The sequence below is a fragment of the Pholis gunnellus genome (assembly GCF_910591455.1).
Source record: "Pholis gunnellus genome assembly, chromosome: 6".
NCBI lineage: Eukaryota > Metazoa > Chordata > Actinopteri > Perciformes > Pholidae > Pholis > Pholis gunnellus.
In genome coordinates, this window is record NC_136532.1 from 9,941,198 (window position 1) to 9,953,235 (window position 12,038).

Genomic DNA, 12,038 nt, shown 5'->3' on the forward strand with positions numbered 1-12,038 from the left:
TGATATCTCATAAACTGAATGAAGAGTCTTCACAAACTTCTAGAAAATGAATTGTTAAATAAGAAGCTTCTCTAAGATAAAGTTTCTGTCAACCTCAAATGACGTTTTGTGAGTGATTATCTCATCACTTGTGCAGATATATCATAAATAATGTCCTAATTATCTGATGATAATAAATAAAAATAATGTATCTAAATATACATATTACAAATAAAATATTTATATATATAATTTACCCAAACATAGGTATCCTGTATAGGCATTCTTCTATATTTAGAAATCAAAACACACACACACACAAACACACACACACACACACACACACACACACACACACACACACACACACACACACACACACACATTCTATTAACATAACACGATTGTTATTATTTCTTTTTTCATTTCATTTTTTATTGAATTTTTATTATACAATCAGTAAACAAAAAAAATACTCATCACAGGGCTGACCACCATTGAGGTGTGTGTTTTTGTTCACAGTGATTCAAAGCACCAGGCTGCAGTTGAAGTGTGTGGGGGGTGTGAGTGCACAGCAGTGTTGCAGGCTGCTGTGACTGAATCCTTCTCCGAACGACACGTTCCACGGCTCATACACCGTCACACTGCAAATAAAACACACACCAACACCCACACACTGAATCACAATATCCCTCTTTTCCATCAGCTGTGTTCATTCTAAAAAGCAGTTTGTGATGTATTCATGAATGCACAGAGATAACAAAAAATATCCGTCTAGCTGTGGGTCGATGCTAAATAGTGTTATAGCAACTATATGGTAACTGGGAAACAGTTTTCTTTATTACATACATACACACACTCACACACACACACACCTGTTATATAGTTGTGTGCAGCAGGTGACCAGTTGTAAGCTGCTGGTCACATTGGCATTGATGAACTCTGTGCTCAGGAAATGTGGGCACGGGAGATCGGGGATGTACAACATACCTAGAAAACCCGCAGAGCACTTGAACACTTGAGTGACAGGATATTTTGTGTAGATCTAATATACGGATATTCTAGAACATACAGATGACCAGTGCGGGGCTGGCCTGAAACTACAGAAGCTTGGATTAAAACACACAGTAACACACGCAGTCTCTGCTCAGGTAGCCATTACTCCACTATACCCTTATATAACAAATAGTAGTTTGCTGCTGTACAGTATTAATGCTTTGAATATTTTATAGAGAACCTTTAAAGCAGTGAATATAAGTCGTAATCAAAAACATTTAAAAATCTATACATTTTGATGTACTGTATAGATTACTTTCACAATATAAAACAAAAAGTTATGGTCATGGCTATGTATGGTAGGTATATTGTAATATGTTATTTAATAAAATAGAAGACAATTTACTGCACTGCATGCTTGTCAACACTAATTTTGAATTTTCCTTTAAATGAAGACATTTCCACCATAAATAAATACATAGAAAAATCGCCAGAATGCAGGAAAGGAAAGGTTTGATGATCAAAATTCACTGGGGGAGAATCCCCAGACTCAATTGTTAAAACACAACCACCACCCTTGATGAGTCTAATTCATAATACAAATGGAATAACTCTCATGTAGCTGATACATGTTAGTGACAAGACAACATGGACATTTGTGAGTGATAGATTTTATAGTATATGTTTCCCAGCCTATCTCCAAGTGGGGCTGTGTGGGCTACTAATATCATATGACATGTTAATGTTTACATAAATGTGCTCTGGATTTTGTGATTACAATCTTATTTGAGAATGCTGCTGTCTCTGACTTTTGTCATAATAATGGTTCATTCTCACTTAAAACCCATGAGTTGAGTGGTGCACTAGTGCATTTAAAGGGGCACAAAATAGAAGGAATATGTACGTAATGAGGAAATAGTTTAAGTACATGTTTTAAGCATTGCTGAATGGGCCACAGACCCACTTGAGGAATTAAGAGTAGCACGAAATAAGACAAAAATAATGTTATAAATGCAACAATGTCCATTGAGGCGGCCATGAATACATTATATTAATAAATGGCAAAGAGGCAAAGAAGAGTAAATAGTCACCTGCAATACAAGCTGTCATAAAACAGGAGACACTGCCTGCAATCAGAGCTCTGAGGGCGCAACTAGAGATGTCCGTCCTTCTATTTGGAGCCAAGGATGCTGGAAAAAGAATAACTTTATGATAAATAACAAAAAGCAAATCTTCAACAGCAACAGGTACGTCCCTACGTATGTACTAACAATTAATTCATTAATTAAGTATACATTATATGTAGTCACAATATGTATTCAGGTAAAAATGGTACAATTTCATGTTAAAATGATAAAAGATAAAATAATTAACAATCCCTCTGACTTTTTGGATCAACATGTATAATTAACACTTTCTAATGTTAATACTTTTTCGCACTGCATCTTGTGCTACAAAGAGATTTAATTCAAAGCTCGTATATCAAGGACGAACTACTGATTTGACATGTTGAAGGCATTAAAATGTATGAATGTTCATCTTCGGGAGAGTTTCTTTGTTTTTTTCGTGGAATCATGTTTTTACATCTTAAATCATCAACTGTGGCACTCACACAGCAGTCCAATCGCCGACCCCATCGAAGCGAAGTTGGAAAATCCACACAAGGCGTATGTGACAATTGTTTCAGAGTGGACCTGATGGAAATAACCAAATTTGTATGAATTGTTTTTGCAAACAGACTAATGTCTGCATTAATCCATAACTATCACTAGGTATGTTTCCTACTTCATATGTAGCTGTTGAAGACAAAAACAGATGGCAATTGGAAAATTGTTAAAGCCTCAATACATTTTTAGCTAAACAATTTGTTGATCATAATTGAGACATTCATTGGTGCAATAAAATTATCTAATGTGGCCATAACATTGTAGATAATATTGACTTGAGGCCCTTCCACACTAGCCTTTATCTCACACAGGCCCAACAGTGACTGATACCGCTACATAATACTCTCTTTCTGGACCAATCTGTCAGCAATTATATGCTAAAACATAAAAAAGACAAAGACAATGACGATCTGAACAAAGAAAAAGAGTGAGAACACAAGCAATTATGAATGAGACTCACAGAAATATACTGTTTTACGTTGCCCACATATTCCGGCCCTCCTGCTTTCCGTCTGTCAATGAATTCCGACAACTTCTGATAAGCAACAAATTCATTGATAAATGTCTTTAAGCCAATCAGTTCAGCAACTATGAAACTGTCCTCCCAGGAAACACCCATCATGAAGGAAAGAGGCATGAACATGTAAGAGCAGATGAGCTAAAGGAGAGAGAGAAATAAGCAAAGAGTTAGTGCATATATGCAGATTGATTTTTGAATAGATTTACAGTTAGTATATGTTGGAGAGTTCAAGCGTCAGGTCGTGGCCATCACCGAGAAGCTGAGCTGCGGACAGTCCAACATCCCGCCCAGCCAGGAGAGAGCCCCATCGATAAATGCCAACAGTGACAGGTAGGCTATGAGGTTGACAACTATGTTGGCCACCGCACCAACAGCACAAGATGCACCTTGGGATGCCGCCTCAAACACGTTCTTACTGTCTCTAAGGGGACAAAGGCAACGTTTGAATGGTTATCAGCATACTGGTGTTGAAATATCATGGTTTGTGCTATGGTGGCTGGTTAGTTCTATAGATGATCACAAGTTTAGCTTAGTTCAATGCACATAACAAATCAAAAATGAATTTAAAGGTGCTGTATTTGAAATTCAGAGCCATGTTGAGAGCCATGTGGAGGCAATACCTGGATAATAGATATACTCAGAATTTGGAGTTTAGAACCTTAAACAGACAACATTCTGTTCCCAGTCAAATCTTCATCAGGTGAAAATGTTTACCTGTGAAATGTTGTCTATTTAAATAAATGTGTGGTGTGCAGGCGTTACCTTTTCATCAATGATGTATCCCAACGTGCATGTGATGTGCGTACATTTACACAACATACTATTCAAATTCTGTTCTCCCACACTTTATGCATTGCATTAATATAATCAGTAACGGCAGTTCTTTGTTAGTACAAAACTAAACACGTAACTTCTTCTTATCTTAAGCTCTTGTACAACACTTTTTTCAAGAACAATTTTACATATACACTACCGTTCAAAAGTTTGGGGTCACTTAGAAATGTCCTTATTTCTCAAAGGAAAGCACTGTTTCTTTCAATGAAGATAACATTAAATTAATCAGAAATACACTCTATACATTGTTAATGTGGTTAATGACTTCTAGGTGGAAACGTCTGGTTTTTAATGAAATATCTACATAGGTGTATAGAGGCCCATTTCCAGCAACTATCACTCCAGTGTGCTAATGGTACATTGTGTTTGCTAATCGCCTTAGAAGACTAATTGATGATTAGAAAACCCTTGAAAACAGTTATGCTGGTGAGAGAAGCTATAAAACTGGCCTTCCTTTGAGCTAGTTGAGTATCTGGAGCATCACATTTGTGGGTTCGATTATACTCTCAACATGGCCAGAAAAAGAGAACTTTCATGTGAAACTCGCCAGTCTATTCTTGTTCTTAGAAATGAAGCTATTCCATGCGAGAAATTGCGAAGAAACTGAAAATTGACACGAAATTGTCTGGGTGACCCCAAACTTTTGAACGGTAGTGTACATGTCATATATGAGAAATTATCAATGAATCCACGAAATCAATTATTTGTGTCTTACACTGTTAGAATGATGAGCTTTCAGGTATTGATCAAATGAGGAATGGCGTTAAAGAAAGAGATAAGAGATGCTTCAATAAAACCTCAACATTATTTAAACAGTTTGTATTGTATCTCCTACCCATTGTTGATTTTGAGGCTACCGGCTGTTACTCTGGGGGTCTCTGTTTCAGGCCAGAACATCTTGGCAATGGCCAGGGAGGCTGGAATGGACATCACTGTTGCTGTCAACAAGTGTGTTGCTTCAACCTCAAAAGAGAAGAACACAGAACAAGACATGCATTTTGAAGTCAATCATTCACTTCCTGTTAGAGCCTATACACTCAGGTACGTGTCAAGGACAGTCAAGCAACTGTTACGTTTTGAAGTTGACAACAAATCCCCAACCCACACCCCCAAGTCCTTTTATAGTTTCTATACGAAACTCACCAAATTAGAAAAAGAAGATAGAGGGGTAAATATTTGTCATTAATGGTAAAGTTACAATAATTAATTATTTAATAGTCTTGGAGTTTACTTATTAACTTATTATCTGTTGTCTAAATCGTATACATTTTTTTATAAACTTGTAATGATTAGGCACAGATTTGTATAATATATGTAAAAATGGGGGTTTATCGATGTTTTATAAACCCAATGTCTCAATTATGGTTCCAATGTCAGTCTAGTCCACAACAACATATCAGTAGAGGCCAGACAACAGTTGCTATGGCTAAGTATTGGACAGATTATAAACTTTCTTGCTGGCCTCTACTGTTAGATACTCCTATTTATTTTGTGAATGTATTGGCTGTAAAGGGAGATTTTCCTACCAATGACTGTTTAATTAAAAAATATAGAGATATATGTACAAAGCATTAGTATTTGCAGCTACTGTCTGCGATCCCTTTATTGTGATGAAAGAATCTCAGGATAACTTATATAAGTTATAAATAGTTGGCAAATTGTTAAATTAACTCTGATATGTCTCATTTTTGTTGTGTAATGCTTTTCAATCTCCTCTGAGAACCCAGAACAGAATTTGTAATTCTTCTCTCTCCCTTGGTTAAAGTAATTTATGTTTATTTACTGCTAAACATGTTCTACTTATTTATGGGCTTTCTAGTTAAAAACAATCCATAACTGAGAATAACTGAGGAGCAGATTTGCTGCTGACGTTATGCATTTATTCTGGTATTGGTAAATTGTAGCCCTTTTTTGGCAGCAGGTGTCAGATTGGTTATCTGAACAAGCTATCCTTTTACTTTATCCCCTCTAAATATTATTTGTTTTCGAGATGATCAACATACATTATTGAATACAGTTGTGCTGCCTGGCTAAGTCTGTATATTAGATACTCCAAAAAAGCTAGTTTTGAACTTCATTTTACTTTTCAAATGTTATTATTTACAGACAAAGATAATTATGAAAGGTAGAGCAAGAAGTTCAATTAGGAATAAATGGGAGATCCTGACAATATCAAAACCTAGGGATTCCAAGTTATGATTACTCTATGACACCATCACTTTTTCTTGTATTTCCTGCTATAAGATAAAGTATTTACTTTGATCTGATGTGGATCTGATTGATCTCTGGAAAGTTAATTGTGGGTTAGTTTAAGAACTCACACCGTACAGGTAAATCACTGTCATTCCCTCCCTTTACTGCATCTGCCGCCTCACCCCAAAGGAGATGTAGACTCCCAAAATGCTACCAGAGACGCTGGCAAACCCGGCTGTCATCACAGCATGGATCTCAGAGCGAGTTAGCCCACTGATGTACGGACGAATCAAGAGAGGTGACTCTGACTGAAAAGGAGACATAAGGACAAGTGCTGGACTATTTTGGACAAGTGGATTTACGGATTAATATAACTACATCAGTGATTTGCTTGATGCTTTTGTTTGTTGTTTAAACTTTTGTTTACGTGTCCCAAGAAGAGATTTCCAGCAGCAGCCATCGATTCTGCTGGAGATGTTACCATGGTAACCTGCATTATGAATCCAATCTTTGGAGAAAAAAAATAAATAAAAGGAAAATAACATTAATTATAATTATAATACAAAACATACAAATTAGAAATAAAAAATCATAGTCCTCATCGTGTCATTGTGCTCCTTTCGAGTTACTTCGAGCAGTCTTTTATTCCTCAAACTGTATTTCTTATATAAAAGCAGCGTTAGATATAAATGGTGTGTAATAATTGATTTGCCATCAAATAGTTCTCTCTGTCCGTGCACTTAATACTCCCACTTCCTCACCTTGCAAACCAGCCAGGGCATGAAGCCAATGTAGAAGAGGATGGAGATGACAGAGCTTATAAAAACCAATATAGGCATCACCTGGAGAGAGTCCACAACCATTAATATCAGCATCATCGTCCTTGGTATTATTGAGTATGATTGTTTGCACACTAGTACCCTGATTCTGAGTCTCCTCTTGGTTTTGACAATATTCAGAATTTATATTAGTCACTTCATTTTTTATCATCATATTTTTTGTTTTACTGACTAACTGCTACTGTTGCTTAACACCTGCACACATGACAGGAAGTGATCAAAAACTGGGTTTTGAAACCAGGATATGATGTTTTCATATTCCAGAAACCCGATCATAATTGGGCTCTAATGCCCATGTTAACACACTCACTACTTTTTAATTATTGTCACTGTCCTGATTTTACTGTGTGTGTGTGTGTGTGTGTCTGTGAGCATCATGTAGATTTGTGTGTGATACCTTGAAGATGAAGAAGTGGTCTTCATAACTGGGACCAAACATAAACGTAGACCCCACATCTGCGAACGACATAAATGTCTATGGAGGAGATTTTCAATGGTTAACGACAGAACAGAAAACTTTGAAAGAATTGTTTGTATCGTTGGTAAGTACAGATGCAGCAGGTATGTTTGTGATTGTTTTCGTGCTACTGTGGAAAATCTCCAAATTTACCATAAACAAAAGTAGACTTTGATACTGGTGCAACATAAGGACACAAGGAAAAATGAGATGGAAACAGCAGAAGAAAATGATGAAACCAAACAGGACACAAAGAAACACAAGAAGGAAAAAAATGTACTTTTAAAAAAGAAAACAAAAGAAGAAAACAAGGAAACAGAAGAAAGAAACAAGGAAATAAAAGAAGGAATCAACGAAATTAATTAAAATAAGGACACAAGAGAAAAAAGAAGAAAACTAAAGTAGGCTAAAAGGAAATAAGGAAATAGAGGAAGGAAACATCCACTGAAATAAAATCAAGATTTGTCTGTTTCTACCTCTGCTTGTTTTCCGAGCCATTCAAGTCCAACTAAGCCAAATGTTGTCCTGAGGATCAGCAGACCGAAGACAAACTGTAGCCCGATCCCGCACAGCAAAGTTTGCCAACACCACTGCAACACACATGTAATACATGAATAAGTAGTGTGTGTGGGTGTGTGTGTGTGTGTGTGTGTGTGTGTGTGTGTATGTGTGTGTGTATCTGTGTGTGTGTGTGTGTGTGTGTGTCTGTGTGTGTAGGTGTGCATCCTTTACCCTGAATGGATGTTTTGAGAACACCAGCATTAAGAAGATGAGGAGAAGCAAACCAACGAAAGACACAAGCTGTCTGGTCCCTAGCTTGGCTGTGTCCAGTGCCAGCCAGCTCACCATGGCCACCAGCACTGACCCATACACTATCCTGGAGAGACAAAAATTACATTACATCAGGAATATGTGCAGTATATTGTCAAGAGTAAGGCAAGTATGTTGTAAAGAAGTTACAGGATGTTACAGGATGACCAAAAGAAGGTGACTTTATATTCACGGCTACGGGAATAAGATATATATATATATATTTTGGTTACAGCTACAAACACATATTTTTACTATACTGACTCTACAATGTATTTTTTGAAGCATTTAAAGACCAGTGAGCCTCCGTCTGTCTCTTGGTCAGGAAGGTGCACACCAGGGTAAGGAAACTGAAACAAACCATTTCTCACCATCTGATCCAAAACCAGTTTCTGCCGAGAAGGTATCTGACAGGAGAGAGCTCCTCCCATACCCGGTCGCCATAGCGTTTCATCGTCCAATCCCAGGCCAGGAAGATAACGGTTACCAAGGAGATGACCAGCAGCTCCCCAGCCCGGTTGAAGTTCAGGACACATGCCGCTATCACTATGGTAACGAAGCCTGAAACAAATTTAGTATTAATATGAATTATATCCCACAGAGCTGACATCATTTCCTTCAATCAGAACAATTCAAATGTTTTCATTTATTTGCTGCTTTAGTTCCTCCAGTTAAAAAGACAGCAGGAAGTGTATTTACTGTGAGCCCTGAAATGACTGCGTGTGACACAGAGAAATACCTTAAAAAACAAGTCTGACATATCGGTAACTCTGATGGTGGTGATGGCACTTTTAAAATGCATTCATGTAAAACATGAAGTCTGAAGTCTTGTTAACACCTAAAAGGATCATTTCACGTGTCAATGTCCTTCATTTCCTTTCTTTTTAATCTTTTGTCCAGTCCTAAAAGGATGCAGTGTGTCTTGATCTGTAAACCTGAACGCCCTCTGACTTACAAATATTGAATTAAAGGACCAGTGTGTAGCATTTAGGGCGATCTATTGGCACAAAGCCCAGGAGGGGCAAACCAAACACTGGCTTTCGAGTCAGCCACTGTAGTTCTCCTACACTTGTGGCACACAGGAGAAGTTTCAGTTGGTTGCAATCTGCAACTGTGCCGCTAGATGCCGCCAAATCCTACACACAGCACCTTTAAGATATTAATGCAACTATCTGCAGACTTTTAATTGAAATTTATGATTACATTAGTTTTAGAATAGTGCAATTTCTTAAGTCATCTCTAATCTCAAAAGCACAGGGTTAGTGGTTGAGGAATCCAAAGCAATACATATGAAGAGGTCCAAAACTTTGTCAGAGGAGTTTCTTTGACTGCAAAATCAGCTTTGGCTCATCACAGTGAATTGTAAGTCACTTTGGATGAAATAGGATATCGATAGGATGCATTTTGTTAACTCAAATTCCACAACAGTGGGAACTGTAGAGATGTTGTTTGTGTTTCACAGTCCGAACTGATTTAACTCACCTATTTACAATGTTATATAAGATACATTTCTCTAAAACATTATTTTAGGGTCCTTATTACACTTGAGAGGACATAACAACAAGGTGTATAAGTCTTGCAGTACTTTCTGTTATTATCTTTGGATCAGTTAGTTTGCAAAGTTAAACAACCCTTTACAAGCCTCCATGCAGACCGAAACTGAAAATCTAATTTACCGACTAAGATAATCACACATTTTGTTTATGATAAAATCTCACCATTAATGAGACTCTTTCATGCTTTAAATTTATTAAGAAAGACTCAAGCTTATGGGAAAACACGTGGAGTATGTGGGAGGCCCCCAGATAGAGACCTGCAACCCATTAGGGTCCCGGGTTACACATTAACAGATGCTAACAAAGATACTTTACCTGCTGCTAAAACCAGGTGGATAATCAGGCGGATCTGGTCTTTGTGCTCTGCCAAATAGCACTGGAATACCTCGATTTTCTTCTCTAGCAAGCTAGGCACATAAAAGGGAGGAAGATAAGAGGGAAGATAAGGAGGGAGGACATACATGTTACTACAAAGGGACAAGAGTAAGGCTGCCTATTCAGAAGAAACTGCAAAAATCTGACATGAGGGATGTGTGCTTGGCAAAAACAAAAATGTAACCTTTTGTTATGTCGGTCTGTATTTTTGTGTGCATCGTCTGCAACTTCGGTAGCACTGTCCACCTCAATGTATATCTGATCCTGCTCCTGTCTCACACACACACACACACACACACACAGCTTGAGGATACATTATATTAGGAATATATTTACACAAGGTTGCTTGCGCAAGGACACATATTTACCCAGATTAAAAAGGAAAACTGGTTGGAGAGCTTCTTCTCTCGTGTATGCTGAATGTCTGTGTCTGCATGTACAGGTGTGTGTCTGGTTGAAGTCATTTTATCCTACAAAGATCTTGACATTTTTGTTGGGCAAACACCTTGTGCAGGTGAGAGGTGCTGCTCTTTAAGCATTTCAATTATTGTAACGCGATTCCCAAAACTTGGTATGAAGTTAGTAGCCTGACATTTGCTCGATAATATAAACTAATTCATTAAACTGATTCATTAAAAAACAGCAGGGAGATGTTGTTTTAACAACAAGATACAAACAAATACAGTTTTGTTCACATAGAATTGCTGTTAGTTTACTGTTGCAACAGACTGCAGAGGTTCTCCAATGTTTCCTTTTAAACAGTATTATTCCAGTACAGATTGACAAACTAGTCTCACTTACCTCTGAATCAAAGGCCTTGTTGTCTTTCCCCCTTTTTTGACTTTTCCTCTCTATTCCATCCAGCTCCATTCTCTTGCCGTTCACGTATTTTTAGACACTGGCCAGACTTAATGGAAGTCTTTTTTTAAAGCACACCTTTCCTGTTTTATTCCCCGCCCATCCTCTCTCCTCCTGTAACTCTATTTGTCTCACCCTGCATCTTTTTTCCTCCCCTTTCCTCCCCTGTGTTCTGTTTTTGTTACTTTGTCACACTGACACACTTATGTTATTTTGTTGGTTTTAGGAGAGGTATTTGTGGAATGTGGTGTGAAAGGTTATTCATTTGTAATAATTTGTATCCGTCTGCCTGTCTGTCCTTCTTTCTTTCTGTCTTTTTGCAAGCACACAGTCACGTTTTCATGACTTTTGGGAACATTAAATTGACTTACATTAATTTTCTGGAGACTTACCCTTACTTTAATCACAACTACCACCAGACTAATCATAACCCTTACCCTAACCTTAAACTAAGTCTTCACCCTAAAATGTAATGATTTACATCTTGGGAATGTGCATTTGGTCTCCAAAGGAAATTTAAGTCCCCACGAGATGGGTAAAAACGGCTACTCTCACACCCACACACACACACACACACACACACACACACACACACACACACACACACACACACACACACACACACACACACACACACACACACACACACACACACACACACACACACACACTAATGACACTTCGCTCTGGTTGGCTGACTGATGGCTTGTCTAGCTGTCATCAAGTTAAAGTTCATTAAGGGATTTGCTTAACACACAAACATACACACATGCAAGTTAATGTATAAAGTTGAGTCATGCAGGGGCTGTTCTTTGCAGGCAGGAATCATTATTGCCAGAAACCTTCCAAAATCGGACCAAATACCAGTCAGCTTGACATGACCTCTTTCGTCTCCTTTACTCAGCCATGAAAGAACAGTCTGTACATGTACAATAAGATAAAATAAAATAATAC

The 12,038-nt window shown here is 37.7% G+C and overlaps 1 protein-coding gene across 1 annotated transcript; it reads right to left on the minus strand.

Moving 5' to 3' along the window:
• Positions 1 to 489: 489 nt before the first annotated feature.
• Positions 490 to 11,512, minus strand: LOC306696956 (solute carrier family 28 member 3-like; the record flags this gene model as incomplete). The annotated part of the gene is made up of 18 exons (XM_079160685.1): positions 490 to 623; positions 855 to 969; positions 2,067 to 2,165; positions 2,588 to 2,669; positions 3,103 to 3,300; positions 3,415 to 3,583; positions 4,832 to 4,959; positions 6,372 to 6,497; positions 6,617 to 6,697; positions 6,951 to 7,031; positions 7,426 to 7,503; positions 7,962 to 8,075; positions 8,218 to 8,362; positions 8,667 to 8,856; positions 10,167 to 10,258; positions 10,411 to 10,496; positions 11,028 to 11,099; positions 11,477 to 11,512. The coding sequence occupies 18 exons, from the start codon at positions 11,510 to 11,512 to the stop codon at positions 506 to 508; spliced, it is 2,010 nt and encodes a 669-aa protein (XP_079016811.1). The 3' UTR covers positions 490 to 505.
• Positions 11,513 to 12,038: the final 526 nt, after the last annotated feature.